This window comes from Neodiprion fabricii, chromosome 2 (assembly GCF_021155785.1).
Source record: "Neodiprion fabricii isolate iyNeoFabr1 chromosome 2, iyNeoFabr1.1, whole genome shotgun sequence".
Taxonomy (NCBI): domain Eukaryota; kingdom Metazoa; phylum Arthropoda; class Insecta; order Hymenoptera; family Diprionidae; genus Neodiprion; species Neodiprion fabricii.
The window spans coordinates 13179810-13195941 of NC_060240.1; the positions used below are offsets into that span (position 1 = coordinate 13179810).

Genomic DNA, 16132 nt, shown 5'->3' on the forward strand with positions numbered 1-16132 from the left:
CGGCCAAAGGTCAAAGTTCTTAAAGCATTAATCAAATTATCTCATATTTAGATAGGTACGCCGCCGTTAGAACGGTTTTGGGCGCTGAGTCGGGCTTCTCCGCCAGATAAATTAGCGCATTTGTTTAAGTTTGTGTTGATTACTAAAATAATCGACAAAAACAGAGCGATTCAAAATCTTTATGCAAATTCCTGAATATATTCTCCGAAGTATCAAAAGTCGTGTTTGAAGTCAGTTTTCTCGTCGACCATGCACACAACTCCTAACCGCTAGGGCGAATTGGCCAAGGACTATATCTACAAGCTGTATGATTTTGACAGATGTTTTTATCACTCCGGTTCTGGTTGCCAACCCCCCTAATCTTAATTGTATTCTAAACGGCTACCCTGGTCGACTTCGACGTATATATCTCCATACATCAAACAATAAGTCCACGTAGCGTACACACGAAAAAGGGTTCATTTTACGAATTTATATTACGATTTCGTAGAAAGCATGCCATTTCTTTATTTCTCCGTCAAACGGAAATGTATTGCAGTGTTTCTGTTCAGAATTTCATGCAGAATCGCAACATCAAGCCGCCCTTGACGTTTGCGACACGTCACTTAGATATTTGGAAATATATACGTCAACGTCGAAATGGACCAGGGCATCCCCTTAAATCCAAACGACGCAATTTGGTGGTGGTACATTTATTAGATCGTATTTAGTTTAAATAGCGGTTTTTCACGGTACATTTTATTTTACATTAACTTTCATATGACGATGAGAGTCTAATAGCTCATTTGAAGTTTTCTGTGTCTTGATACTTGCTAAATTGACCTAAAACGATCAGCTGATTACACAGTGCGATGCCACATTACAGTAGTCGACCTATTTTAAGAATCCCAATTTACTGGAGTTTACTTCTTAGCTTATCTGCGCCGTAAATCTTAGAACATTCCTTGTTATTAACTATAGAAATGTATTGAACTATGACATCACGGTTTCTCCTTTGAATGTACAATAGTAAATAAAGTCTTGCTAAAACTTGTAATATATTACTTACCTGAAAATTATTCTTCTAGTCATGACTAATTTTTTTTCTATCGCTACTACACTTTTTCTCGCTTTGTGCAAATTATTCATTTCCATACTTTCCAGGGCTCACGCAGAAATTATAAATAAGTGTAGCACTAATAAAAGGTCCTTAATTGAGTTAGGAGTTAACAAGAGCAAAGAACGTAAATACGGAAAATATTTGATGAAAATGGCAGAATTGAAGTAACTCCGAATGGTTATTGGGACTAAATATTGCTGGTGTGCAAGAACTTGGTATTACGTGTGATATATATGTTGAGAGGCTTTCAAGTCGTTTTGTTAGATATTTTTTTTAAGTTTTTTTTTACAATAAATTGTGATTACATAATATGTATATCGTAAATTCTATTCGCCATTTATTATGATAATTGTAATATTACACAGATTTGAATCGTAATTTTGTCAAATGGGTAATTCGACAGGAAAGGAGAAATATACACAAGAATAAAAATAACGAGCAAGTCAGGTTCAGTTGTTTAGTTCTTAAATTCCCGGAAACTCACCATGCTTAATCGGAACTTTTGAAAACTATTTCGATTATTGAAGGGTGTCAATCGATGTGCTAAAAGCTAAAATGACAGAGTTCTAAAATTATTCGAACCGAAGATAAATCCGTGTGATTTCAGAAAACTGCCTCGTTTTTGGCAACCTACTCAATAGGTGTATTTGGGTAAAATGACACCGGAATCTATGCGGAATTAATAAGAAAGATGAAAATCTCAATGACACGAGAAATTGAACAAAATAAAATCACGAACAATAATAGAACCGACAAATAGTGAACGAGTGCAAATTCCAATTAGCCAGGTTAATATTTGATTTCGTTCTATTTTCGCTGTCTTCGTGTTAAAGGTTCATTCGTCCGTAATGTTTCACTCGAGAAAGCTTCTGAATTGGCGAAACAATATCATTTACCACAAGCAGGCTATTTATCATCGAAATAATCTTGTTGCACTGGAAAAAATTAACGATTCAAAAGAAGAAAAAATAACAATCACAAACAAATCTTTTTTCCGAAAATGAATGACAAGAATAAATCATAAAACTAGAACAGGAAAATGTGATATGACGATTTGGTTACTTTCTTACAATTCGGATTCAATGCAAGGAAATACTTCCTCTATAATAACATAAGAATGTAATATATTTATCGATAATTTACGATTGATATTAAATATCGCAGTAGCGAAAGTGTTTCCCATTCTTTTAGGTATGACATACAAAATTTAAACAAAATACTTGAGTGTTGAAGAATATGAAATAAGGGAAAAAAAATGGACGATGAATGAAGGCAGGAATATTTTCCAGTGTGATTCTGCGTCGTTCGAGTTAAGGTGTGTTTCGCTCACGGTGATTGAACACATGGCAAAGGTGACTATCGCTCCCTCTGTTGTGTGAGGCTCTCTTGCTCCGCATTGGCAGAATATAGTCAAAAAGAGAGCGAGCGAGAAGGCGGGGTGAGGCGAGGCGGCGGTGGTTACAAGTGTGTCGGTCTGTTGTCTACCAGATCTTGGCTGCAAGGGCTCTCTGCATTAAAACATTCTTGCTTCGTTGCTTCATTCGCTCAATGAAGATATCCTTTCCTTCCAGGCTAGCGTCGCCAGTGGTACCGGGTGGGAAAGCCTCGTCGTCATCGTCGTCGTTCTGGCAACAAACGATAGTTAGATGATCACTCGGCTGGTAGAGTTCGGATCGCGATGGTAGAGCGCGGAGGCGTTTTTCTCTGCTCTTTACATATTCTGCGAAAGCCTACCTAACCAACCTTGTTGTTAGCTGACTCGCCCCCCTCCCCGTCCCCCCACCTCTCGTAGTCATCATCGTCCCTCTCCTCTCCCTCACTCAGAGGGCCATCCTGTCTTTTGCTCTGCGGCAAGCCAGAGCCCCCGCCACCCTGCTGCTCGCCTCGCTCCCTCTCTCTATCCCGCTGAGAGTCTCTCTCCCGATCCCCGGCCTCGTTCCCGCCCTCGAGCATCTTGTTTATCTTCTCTTTGGCCTCGTCTACCTTTCTCATTGGATCGGGTGAGTAGCTCCTGTCGCTGTATCTATCGCGCGACGATCCTCGCCTGTCCCTGAAGTCTCGTCGGTCCCGGAAGTCCCGGAAGTTTTGTTTACCGTGGAAAAATCGGCCACCCCTGTTTCCTCCACCCCTACCGCGACCACCTCCACGATTATTGAAGCCCCCACCTCGCCGGTTTCCGAAACGGTTGTTGTGCTGGTTGTTGTTGTAAAACCTGTTTCTGTTCTGGAAGTTTCCACCACCCCGATGGTTCTGGTTGTTGAAACCCTGGAACCGCGGCTTGTAATAAGTTCCTCTGTTGTTGTACGGCCTGAACTGCCGTTTCCTGTAGTAACCGCGGTCGCCCGATCTGCTGCGACTACGACTTCGCGTGTAGGACCGCGAACGCGACCTAGACCTCGATCTGCTGTACGAGCCGGACGGTGAGCGGCTGTATTTACGCTCGTAGCTACCGGATCTACGCCCCGAATACGACCTGGACCTCGATCGTCTGCCAGATCGCGACCGCGACGATCCAGAACTTGAACCGCTGCGCGATCGGCTACGTGTGTTCCGCTTGGCGGGGCGGTCGCGGCTTATTCTCTTCGAGTTGTTCCCGTCACCGCCCGTTCCACCGCCGCCGCCGCCTCGTCCGAGAGATTCTCGCTTCTTCATGTCGCCGCGTCTCCGGCGGTCGTTTTCACTGTCTGAATCGGTTCTCGGGCCCTTCGCTTGGCTGCTGTGAGTTTTCGCAGCCGGCGGTCGAGGGCCGGGCGGTTCTGGCGGATGGACATTACCGCTGTTTGTTTGACCGATCGGCTGGAACTTACCGCCAAGTGCACCAGAGGAAAATTTACTCGAGGGCAAAGAAGATGGCAGAGTGGACAGTGAGGCCTCTTTATAAGACTGGAATTTGTTTTGGGGCTGGGGCGTCGGGTACTTGACCGGAACCTGTTTGGGTAGTGGCGGTTCCTTTGGCAGCGGAGGCGGCAGTGTTGGCTGAACCAACGGCTGCGTTGTTGCTCTTTTTTCGGCCAATTCACGTTGCATTTGCTTTCTTATGTTCAACGATTTCTCCAGTGCCGCTCTCTGTAGCTTTTCTTCGTGCTCGTTATCTCCATCTTCGTCGCTGTCCAGTTTCAGTGGCGGCTTTTTATCCGGCTGAATGTCCTGCCACTTCTGCACGTGCGCCTCTTTTTGTCTGAAAAATACCCCGAAATCTTCACTGTATAGATGCACCAACATTACCACTGGAAAGCAATATTGCTGATACATTGCCGCAATCATAGGAAATTTATCAAACTACGGCTGCACGATGTTTGCGATATTGCACGAACTTGTAAAACTCATCTGGAATTCTATTTGAAATTGTGCAAAGTTAAGTTGCGGCAAGGATTCTGCAACAGTGCAGAACATCGCGATATGCATTTAAAATATTTGACACCGTGCAACGTTACGTTGCTGCAATATTCTTGTAATATTGGGTCCCGTGTGGGCGGATCTTTCGAACATTTGACACTCACTTGTTGACGTATCTAGCCGCCTGGGCAGCCTTCCATTTGGCGTTGAGAGCAGCTGTATCCAGCGTTAATTTTGGTTCTGGATGAATCAATTGAGCTTCTTGCTCAAATATATCTGTAATTGGTTTCCTTTGAATATCTGCAACGTCAAAGAGTTCGAAAAAAATGCGGATCAAGTCGATGCTTAAGCCTGGATTTTCATGAACAGTAAGATACTACGGTTGCATTTTTTTTTTTTTTTTTTAGCGAGTTTTCTACGAATGGGAATGCCCATAAAGCAACGAAGCGTTACTGAGAGTCTCTACAAAACGGACTCTAGCACTACCTGGTGCGCGCTAAATGCGAAGTGCCTATTTTCTTGGCATTCGCATTGGCCAAGAACTAAGCAACAAAATACTGAGGCAGCATTTTGTTGCCTCCGAAAATCCAGACCAACGACTATTAAAATGTCTTCACGTTATTTCTATTACCTTTACGTTGTTGCGCAGTCAGCGGAGCCCTTGGCTCTCGTTCATGATAGGCTTTAGCAGCTTCGTCTCTCTCCCTTTCTCGTTCTCTTTCTCTACGAATTTCCTCTTCTCTACGTGTGCTTTCAGCAAGTTTCTCTGCGTTGCTATTGGGAAAAGCTATATCAGTATATCAATTTACACATTCCACCGATTAAAAATTATCAACAATTTTACAAATTCGTTGTGTCGATTTCCGAGTTCCATTCTGTTTGCAGGTAGTAGTAGTAAGTGTACTTCAAAACGTGAATTCTTTGAAATTTGAAGTACAAGTTGTTCCTTTCTTTTGTTTTACGTTTTCGCTCATTTTATACTTTTTTTTTTATGCTTTCGAACAAGCCCGTATTTCAATATTGCCTATGAAAAAACAACCGTTTGCAATTGGTGTGGCTGACTTGGATCCATTTTTTGCAGTATTTCTCTTGATAATTGAGAAGACAGAAGCTACTTTTCTCTAAAAACAAAGAGTTTTCACAATAGCTCAATATTGGACGATAGAAACATTATAAAATACAGCATGTAAGGCGGAGAAATAATGTTACCAGATTTCTTGTCGTCACTTTTTACCTTAATCTCAAAATATCGATACCATAAGTTTAGCAAAGTTTTGTCGGACACTTCTTGCATTCATTTCCTCTACCCAAAATTGCACCTCAGTTTATGAGGGAGAAGTTTGGTAAATTCAATTAGCAAAAATCATTCACAAGATCCTGATCAGTTCCTATAAGAAATTATTTGACTGATGCAGATGACATCGAGCTGGAAAATAAAGTGCTCGTAGCGGTGGTTCTGTAAAGTTTTTTTTTTAAACCTGCAACTACGTTTTACTACAATATGGTAACCAACGAAATTTGACGAAAAATATTAGTATACTTCACAGTTCCACCATTTTTCACTATCAAAATACAAAACCGCAATATGCGAATTTCTTCAAGATTCATCTGTGAAAGAATATAAAATGCCCCAGATTTCTAGATTAGATTTCCAGATTTTCCAAGACGACGTTGGACAATCATCGGCGATGTTAAGAAGTTAGAGAATTTTGAAACATTTTCTAGCCTAGCACTGTAAAAATAACTGAAAAGGCATGTGTGAATGATCGCGAAAGCCATGCTTCAATAAATCAATAATCAATTTCTCACCTCTTCAGTACAGCCGTTTCTTTTTCAACTTTCGCGTAGTAGGCGCTCAGTTTTGATTCAAGTTGTTCTAGATCGGGGAGCGAAGATTTCCGAAGTGCTTCCAAATCGCGTTCGAGTTTATCTTTACTCTTGCGTTTCTTACGCTCTTCCTTCTTCTTTTTCTTTCTAGTTTTCTTATCATCTTTGTCTTTATCCTTTCCCTTCTTCTCTTTCTTCTTCTTTTTCTTCATTTTCTCGCTCTCCGAATGCTTTTTATCTTTCTCCCGTTCTCTCTTCCACCGTGCAGTCTCCTCCAGAAACTTCCGTACCTAATAAAGTAGCATTATTCTCCATGGTTTTTACTACCGAGTTGCATGAAATCCCAGTCAATATCTCAAATTTCATTTATAACTGTACCAATTCCCTCACGGTAAAATATTTCTTAGCATTTTTTGGACAAAATTTGACAGATTCTAGAAACTTCGACTAATTCTAAAACTGATGCAAAACTTTATCAACAGTTTCAGTTATCGGCACACAAGTTTCATGAAAATTTTGGAAGGGTACCACTTTTTACTTAAATATACATGTAAAATTTTTATTTCTGAAATATTTTTATCATCTACCAAAGTTTATCAAGGTCTCAAGTATCAGTGTCAAAATTAAAGTTTTTCTAGTTTCTCTTAAACTCTTTAAAAAATAGAGTCAGAAGTATTTGTCCACCAAGAAGCATGTGATATTGGTATATTTTATCTTCTGTTAATAATGGCAAACTACAACTTTTTCAATACAAAAATAAGATTGAGAACTGATTTGAATAAAGTTTTCATGAAATTTGAGGCATACCACTGGAATTTGTACACCTCAAACTACGACATTACCTTGTCTTCGTAATCAGAGTCGTCCTTAGTTTGCTCCAAGAACTTTCGTACTTTGGTTTCATAGTCGTCCGACTTGTCCCGAGAACCTGTATATGGTAAGGTAACTGCGGCATCGTGAGCCGCGGCAATGGCAGCCGGTGGATTATTGTATTGAGCCATGCGTTTGCTAAGCGGCGACAAAGATCCGCGGTGATCTTTCTTGTGCTTTCTTTTGCGACTTGGGGACCTTGATCCAGACCTAGAAGTACCAGACGATGAGGAGCTACTCGAGTCTGAGCTCGAGGAGCTAGACGAGCCACTGGAAGATGAACTGGAGCTTGAACTCCACCTCTGTCTTTTCTTTGACCGGGACTTTCGCTCCTTTTTGCGTTTCTTCTTCTCTTTCGTTTTGTTTTCGGGTACTTCTTCGGTTTCGAAAGTCTTAAACGTGTCCAGAGGATTCAACCCCACTGTCAGTGTTTTGGTTTTTATGTAATCAATGGAATTTCGCGCTTCCTCATGGTAAGGCGCTATTGCCAGACAATTCTCATAGGCCTTTTGAGCTTCTTCGAAATTGTTTTCATCTTCGTAACTCCGACCCAACGCTACGAGTGTTTCGGCCATGTATTTACGGGCGTTCGCATGGGTTTGGTTGAGCTTTAAGGCGGTTTCAAAATCGTCGATTGCTTTCTTAAAGCTTCCACCATTCGCGTACCTGTGGATAAACAAAAAGTGACCATCTGAATTGAGTCAATCCTTTGTAGAAAAGAGTCTAAGCTGTTTGTTCATCAAACTCACAGTGCCCCTCGAGCCACCAGTCCTTCAACGTTTCGGGGGTCAACAGTCAAGGCTTTGTTCAAGCATTGGAAAGCTTCGGTGTGACGCCCAGTCTTGAAGTGATCTATGCCTTCGGCGACACTTCGGAATGCCCACTTACTGGCTTGCGTTTGCCGCAACTCATTGGCATATTCAGACTCAGGGAATCTTTCCCTATGTGAAAAAAGTTCGATTGTCAAACTAAATACATCCTGAGGTAGAACCGTTTTTACAAAAGAATAACAATTCGGAATGCTTTTTGAAAATAGTGTCAAAATTACAGGGCTGGTAGCTGTCAAGTCGTTTTAAAAGAGTAAGAAAAATGACTCTTAGGCCTAAAAAAAAGTGACTCTAAAGTGACTGATCGGAATTAATTATTACACATTAATTGAACGAAGTGTTACCAAAGTGCTATTCATTTCATCAGAAACAGCCCTATTTTCACTTATGTCACTGTACACGGGTGTTCCTTGTTTTTCACGTCTTTTTCTGTTACGAACAAAAATGTATCACTCTACACGATATTTAGTAAATGAGTTACAAGTGAACAATAACTTTGATCTATGAACTTATTGTCCTTTCGGGCAAAACATTTCGATATAGAAATAATGAACAATGTGATCATGGTGGATTTTCCTAAATAAAACTGAAACTAATTTTTCTGCTAAAAATACTGTAATACTTAACAAACAGAATCTTGTCTAGTGGATATCGCGTAAGAACAAAATGGTGCAACCAAATTTTGTCTGCATGAAACTCAATAACGACGGACAAAGTGACTTAAAAGATCATTTATTGGATAAAGTAACAAAAAGTGACTCCGTTGAAAAAAGATGACCAATAGTGAGAAAAGTGACTGGCTACCAGCCCTGAGATCATAGTGTTATGCTCACGCATTCGGTATTATCTACTCAGTAGATAAATTAAACATTGGAATGACGCACATTCATTTAAACTAGTAAGTAAGAAATGAAAATGTAAATTAAAATAAAATAAAAGACAAATTTAAGATTTCAAGAATTCCAGTCTTGAATATTTGAGATTTTGAATGATTTCGTAGTTATGCAAAATATTTCATATATTTTGGGAGACTTTATAAGATGTCACAAATTTGAGGGATTCCATGAAATTCCAAAATTTCCGGAAATTTTAAATGATTTTACAGAATTTCTGTATATTTGATCATTCGGGATTCAAGGGTTTCACTGATTTTGATATTTCAAAGATGTCGGGAATTGATGATAATTTGATAGGATTTCAAGGTACTGCAGAAGAGTCGAAAGTGATCTGGTTACACTAGATTTCACGGCTAACCAGCCCCTCGAAAATCTGCGTCTATGGTACGATCTTTTTACTTAATTGAAAGAAATTTTTTTTCGCAAACTTATAAAAACGTTTTACCTGAGTCCAACCATGTTGGAATGATTTTCTTGAGCAAGACCCATCAAGTTGCAAAGATATTTAGTGTTGTTGGGGTTGTTGAAGCCAGTGCTATTCTCCAACATCGCTTCATAACTCTGTCCCTTGTTGTCCATAAATTTCCTAGATCACAAAAACGAGATTCAAAGTTTTATTCGTTTTTGTATGTGTGCGTCAGGAGCCGACCACCAAAGAAAACGGATTTAAATGAAATCTTTCAACAGTTAAACTTCGATATTGGTAACCATATAGACTGAATTGCGTCATCTGCCTCCCAAGGCTCTTGCAATCAACATATCTCCGACCTATTAATCCTTGGTCTTGCATTTTCACAGCCTCCAATTCATTAATTCACTTGCATTTAAGAATCGTTTCGGTTTTTCCGTCCGTTGCTCTTTTTTTCGTATATTCCAGGGCTTGCCCAATAAAATCCAGAGAGTATTTGCACACATGCGAAAGACTTTTCCGTCTTTCCTTCAGTCTATATGTGTTACAAAAATTTTCTATTCCAAAAAACAATAGATTGGTCTCTATTATTGATACGTTACAAATTCCTCAATTACAAATTACAATATATTTCTTCACTTTCTTCAGTTTATTGTATTTTTAACACCTTCCAAACTATGAAGTTCATCGAAAGTACCAAAAAAAGATGCTATTTCTAAATCCGTACCATTAAAAAATCAAAATAGACCGTATAAACACTGAAGGGATTCGATAGAAACATATTACGTTGAAAGTATTAGTGGCTTTTATGATAATCATCATTTCTTAGCTTAGACCTTACAATGGTAGAACCTCATTATAACATGAACTAATGCCTCACCTTTCTCAATGGCTAAGACGATTTATTTATAGGTTTTTGTATCACATTTTTGTAATCATAGTTTTTAATCCTGAACACAAAAGCACACAGCCTATTATCATCAACGATGATATTTGGTTTAGATTTGGTATTTTTTTTTTTTTTTTTTTTTGTTTTGGTTTGCCTGTTTGTTTGGTGCGATAAAACAAATTGTATAGCCCTATAGGTATAGGAGGTGGTAACCACACCACGAGTATTTTTTGTCTTCCAAGGTTGACCACAAAAAAATTTACTTAGACGTGCAGAACGCTTTTGCCTGTTTTGCGCTTTGTTCAGTGTCAATTTGAATGACATCGGGTTTTTATTTTGTCATTAAAAGCTGTAAGTTTAAATTAGGCATTAATCATTTAAGGTTGTGCGCAGTTTCATTAGGAACTTTTGGAATATAGATGACTAGGGTTCTAGTTGTTTGGTCCCTTTTGGAAATATAATGGACACCTTATTTGTTTTCTTTTGTTTATTTTTACTTCTCTGAAGATAAAAATTAAAATAAATAAATGAATAACGATTTTGTCATAGTCGAAAAATTATGTAGGAGCAGTATAAAAAAAAAAGATTTAAACTTGATGTTTTTTCATCATTTTATTCCTCTGAGCGAATAATTACCATCAAAAATAGCTGATATTATGAAATTAAACACATAAAAATAAAGCGCGAAAGAATACGAAGAATATTTTGTGTTTCATTTCTACATCAGTCATAATTAATACCTAATCAAAGTTTCTCTTTTAACTCCTTGTATATTAATTTATGTAGCGATAATTTAGGTGCAATCAGAAGGTCTACTGCACATAAATTAAGTATAGAATTTTTTTTCAAAGACATATAATTGTATATAAATAACTGAAAGTGTGATTATTGAACAAATTAATAAATGTATTTTTTGAAACATGATTGATAGAGTAAAAAACATGTAACAGTGTAATTATAATCAGGGATCAAACAACCACATTTTATGGTTATACCTACCGTATGGTGCTCAGACTATAGCATCTGAGAATCTGCATCTCACACTGGAAATTCAACTTCAAAAGACATTTTGGTGTCATTTGACATAGTCTGGCTGGTGCTTTATCACTTTTTGATAGTAGTAATATATCGCAAACGTAGATAATACATGTGCGGTAAGACAGAGCCACTTGTCTGAATCATTTGTATCACATTATATATTCATCGTCATACTGACTACCAACACTTTTTATGCAACAGAGAGAGGATCTGGCACCTAGATTCATAAAAACGTGTCAAACGAGTCAAATCTGATTTACCTTCAATGATTAGTTATTTGCAGATTAAGCGCAAGCGGGAATTAATCCCCGCATACATCCTTGTTACATCTCTCAATGCACTCAAAACATCAATTTTTTTTTTTTCACCATCTTTCTTTACATATGTTTATCTGATGAGTATGTTAAGTTAACATGTACCACAGTATTACCTGATAGTATAGTATAAGATTCAGAATATAACGATGGTTTTAATTTGTCTTTGTTTTTCAAAATAAGTATTTTTAGCTACCGAGAACTGAATTATTTTAATCACTCAATGTAAATAGGGAACTGTTGTCAAACTCAAATTTAACTGTGTCGTTATGAAATTTATTCCGAATCAGTTAGGTGGTGATGATTTGGTTGATCCTTGATAAGATTGGCAATAAGGAAATTTTTGTTGCTGCACAAACCCACGATCTTAGTTGAATAATACTTTGTACTAGTATGACATAGAACAAAACTAAATGAAAAGTTCAATTCCACATCTTCATTCTTCATATAATACATTCAGTATCGCATTTTATTATATAAACTCATTGGGATCCTTGAGCGATCTTGCGGTAATGAATGTACAGCAGTAACTGTCACGGCCTTTGTAACGTGGTTGTTGGTAACTTACATTTTTTTTATCACGGATCAAACTAATTTAAGAAAATGAATGTCCTTGCAGGAAGTTTTCTCTACCTTGATATTTGATATATTTGTCTAAAATGATCAGGTAATTTTTCTATCCAACGCCATATTGCCTTGACCAATACCGCATTGAAGATCCCAAATATGGGAGATTCCCAGATTGCCAATCTTGATGGCGAATTCAATGAGTGGATGTGTGGTTATTTTGATGGTGAATCGTATTTGTATGACTCAATAGATTGGATAACGTGAACTATCATAGATGATGAGTGGATCAACAAAACTTTAATTATAAACATATGATGGACAATCAAGAATGGTAGACAAGGTTCAACTCACTTATAAGCTTCAGGAAGATCATCAGAATGAATAAGGCCCATAGGAGGGTGCGGAGCTTGGGATTCTCGGGCAGGTTCATTCATAACGGCAACGACACGTTCTGCTTCAACGTTAACCTCACTAACTGCGACGCAGACGAGATCGTTGGCCATGTAGCCCCGTGTGACACCCTTCTTGTCCACTGCCGGCACTGTGGCCGTATTCAAAATCAAAGCCTGTCAACAGAGTTTTATTATTAAATATTGAATTGATGGCCATTATAGATGGATGGGCTGTGACGGCTGAATCAAGAGCTAAGAAAAAAAGAAGAAACAATTATAAAAAGTCTCTCGTAATGTTATTAGTACCAAAGATGGTGAACACTAATAAAACAACATCCCTACTATTGTTTCATTTGTGTTCACAATCATTGACATAATAACAATGCTAGAGATGTTTTTTTACTAGTTTTCTCTCTTTTCTTAAATTTTTATAAAGAGACATTAGTCTTTGAAATTTATTTTCCATCCTGTAAAATTTCAACTTCCAGGACTCATTAAAGTTTTTCAGGATAATCCAGAGAAAATTCAGGGTACATTTCAAAAGAAGATTTCTACCAGGATGAAGGGAAATCCAACATACCTTTACTCCAAGGTCGGTAACCACTCTAGGGCAGTCGCTACAGTTGCAAAGAATTTTAAGCAGAAGACCCGCAGCACTTTTACCCATAACTTGTGAGTAAATAATATCACCGACAGCCAAACTCTAAAAATTGTATAGGAAAAAAAAAAAATCAATCCGTGAAAACATGAATAAGTTACATTTGTAATTTTCTTCCTTAGAGCAAAAATATTTTATTCACCTCTAAAAAATTACGAATCCTCTGCGATTTCTCCATCGTAACGAAAGAATCTAGTCCTGGCATGGTCGCATAATATTCTAAAACAAAAATTTCAACATGTGTCTGACACTAACACGATTCTTCTGTTTTTGTTTGTAATGTATGTATTTATTTATTCATTCGTTCATTATTTGTTCATTCAAATATACGAAAAATTCCATTGAACGTATTTTATATTATTCAAACAGTTTTTTTTATCGTCTTAAAACAATTTTAAACGGTTACAACATAAGTTATGAACAATATTAGGCAAAAAAAAAAAATTAAATTTGCAACCTGTTTGAAAAAATGAAGTTGTATTAGAGTGAGAAAAATAGCAAAACAATTCAACTAGAAATCTGTAACAAGATTTGACTAATTTATCATGCACACATACAGAATGGTTACTTTTATTCTATAAATAGTGATGAAAATTTTCCTACTTTGATATTTACCCTCATCGCCAAAGTCTTGTTTGATTGGTTGAACGGGCTTGTCCAAGTTAGCTTTGTCATAAAGCGCATCCGCCTTCTTAGCAATAAATTGCTGGAGTTTCAATCTTTTACCCCTATCACTAAAACTGTAAACAAAATTTTGGATTTTATAACTCTGAATAGTTAATTGCGTGCTTGTAATTCTTTACTTCCGCATTATTTACCTAAGTGTTTTTTGCCGCTGCTGGTAAATCTCAAAACTAGGTTCCTTAAGATTTAGCAGGGTCAACTCGTTCTCATTCCGCTCTCCTTCCCACACCTTCTGTAACTGCTGCCCATGGTAGTTCAACGCTTGCGCAACTAAGCGCGGCTCCATAGATTCCATAACTGATTCTCAGCCTTGTTGATAAAACCTATAAGACTGTAGTAGAAATAGGTCGAATTTTTTCTTCACCTAGCACCATATTCTTAAAGAAAAAATGTTCATTATAATTAAGAACTGAAACTATCTCTAGTATTCATACTACTTCTGATAAAAACTACTTGAGAAGTATACGAATGATAAATCTATTGGCCATAATTAATAGTTCTTTGTTTGCCAAAGCGAATTCATCAAACTGGTACTAGTAGCCAAAGCTAGCAACTCCATGACACAAAGTTATACCAGCATCGAATAGTTTAGCTGCTGACTTTGGCTGTTAGTTTCAGCATCGTTAATGTAATATATATTCATTACTCACATTAAGCACAGATTTTTGAAACAATTTTTGAGCCAAAAAACATTGTAACAACTTATTGTAAAAGCGAGCCCCACAGCTTAATCTTAGTTCTCAATGCTTAATTCTTGAATTTAACGATAGATGGAAATGAAGATAAGAATTGGGCGTACATAATATATACGTAATTATATGCTATGAATATTGTATATGTATAAAACATGTATCATGTTCAGTGAAAGTTATTCCTAAAAAGTCTCAGATACGAGTTAAAATTGAAGTAATTGTGAGAATAGGAGTAATGATACGTCAATCCATAATTTCGAATCAGTTCATTTGCAAGCCTATGTAGGATGAATGAATTATAAATGAATCAAACGAGTTTAATATCGATTTGTTGATAACAGCAAAATGGTCGTTTCGGTGAGTTTCAGGAACGACGCCATATCGCCTCATGCTGATACTACTTGATGCGGCAACGCGGACAAAAAAAAAGAAACGGAACCAACTCGGATACGAGATCTTTCACCGATGACTAAAATATCCGAAACATCGCGATTTTGTCTATTTCGTTTTGTTCATAATTAACGTGAAACTCACCTGATGATGAAATATCACTGTACCGGTAGATCAACACTGCGATTAAACCACGTACGCTAACGAGCCACCATTTTCATTGATTACGAACACATCCACTTGGTCCTCACACACATATACCTCACATGCAGGCTCCAGTCGGCTGACTACTCGCGTCAAGTCGTGTGTCGGCCCATTTTGTTCACTTTGCAGCTGCTAAATACGGTGCGTTCCGAAACTAGCTTCAGCGTTAAAACTCCCTAGGACAGAGACAGAGCCACCCACGAACTTGGCAGCACAAAAGAGATAAAAGATGGTTGACAACACTGGAACTTAATTTCGGAACGCATCCGTTAATAGGTTTGTTCGTGCTAGCTACACTTTCTACACTTTCGTGGGGAGTGTACACTTGTGCGTTCGTTTTAGCGGACGTGACGTCGATGGCGCTGTTCGTTTTACAAATGTCACTAGACTTTCGTTACACTTTGGCCATGGGTATGTTCCGATATACACTGCGACCACTGTACAGTGTAACGTGAATTTAGTATACTGGGAAATCGTCCCTTTATAGTCAGTTATACTGGACTTACACTGGTTTATATTTATAACGGAACGCAGCCCAGTATACTGTCGGCCCCATTTTTGACGCAGCTTATAAATGAGTGTATTATTATAGTTTAATAATCAATGAGGAGAACTATTGTTGGAATATTGTTAAATTAAAAAAATTGATATTAATATCAATTGTCAATTGAATTTCTACTATAATAAAAGTAAGTAGTTTTTCATTAAAAAAATTTTAATTGTTCCCACAAATTTATAAAAACTTGAAAAATTATTAACACTTCTATATTTTCAAACTATATTTTGGTATCAAACTGTAGCACTGTTTATTAACCGTTGGGCACGTGGTTTTGACTAATCACGTGATCAAAGCACTGCGAGTACCTTACCTCGAAACCTCCAGTGTTCGCAGTAGAAATATGGTGGTTATTCATGACGTCATATATTTCGCTAGGGTACTGCGGCCGTATACTGCAGTCCATATCGGAACGAATTTTTCTACAGTGAGAGCACTGTGCAGTGCTCGCAGTGCATATCGGAACATACCCCATGTTCGT

General features: G+C 37.8%; 1 protein-coding gene across 9 annotated transcripts; it reads right to left on the reverse strand.

The window, feature by feature from the left end:
* Positions 1-1351: 1351 nt before the first annotated feature.
* Positions 1352-15193, reverse strand: LOC124176959 (tetratricopeptide repeat protein 14 homolog). 9 transcript variants are annotated; one of them, XM_046558901.1, is made up of 14 exons: positions 15036-15193; positions 13944-14140; positions 13741-13865; positions 13268-13344; positions 13048-13170; positions 12427-12641; positions 9301-9441; positions 7882-8073; positions 7105-7798; positions 6245-6552; positions 5067-5209; positions 4600-4735; positions 2843-4277; positions 1352-2724 (listed from the first exon to the last, which is right to left on the reverse strand). In XM_046558901.1, the coding sequence occupies exons 2-14, from the start codon at positions 14102-14104 to the stop codon at positions 2581-2583; spliced, it is 3894 nt and encodes a 1297-aa protein (XP_046414857.1). In that variant the 5' UTR covers positions 14105-14140; positions 15036-15193; the 3' UTR covers positions 1352-2580. The 9 variants fall into 9 exon arrangements, with proteins under 9 accessions (XP_046414857.1, XP_046414855.1, XP_046414858.1 ...); XM_046558899.1 differs by having other exon boundaries at positions 6245-6543; positions 13729-13865; XM_046558902.1 differs by having other exon boundaries at positions 4600-4711; positions 13729-13865.
* Positions 15194-16132: the final 939 nt, after the last annotated feature.

Excerpts from the sequence above, each read along its gene's own strand:
- LOC124176959 (XM_046558896.1), bottom strand. The coding sequence starts at position 14,104 with ATGGAATCTATGGAGCCGCGCTTAGTTGCGCAAGCGTTGAACTACCAT. Across the intron at positions 13,345-13,728 it reads CGATGAGGGTAAATATCAAA|AATATTATGCGACCATGCCA; the intron begins GTAGGAAAATTT and ends TTTTTGTTTTAG. Across the intron at positions 4,278-4,599 it reads GCGGCTAGATACGTCAACAA|ACAAAAAGAGGCGCACGTGC; the intron begins GTGAGTGTCAAA and ends GGTATTTTTCAG.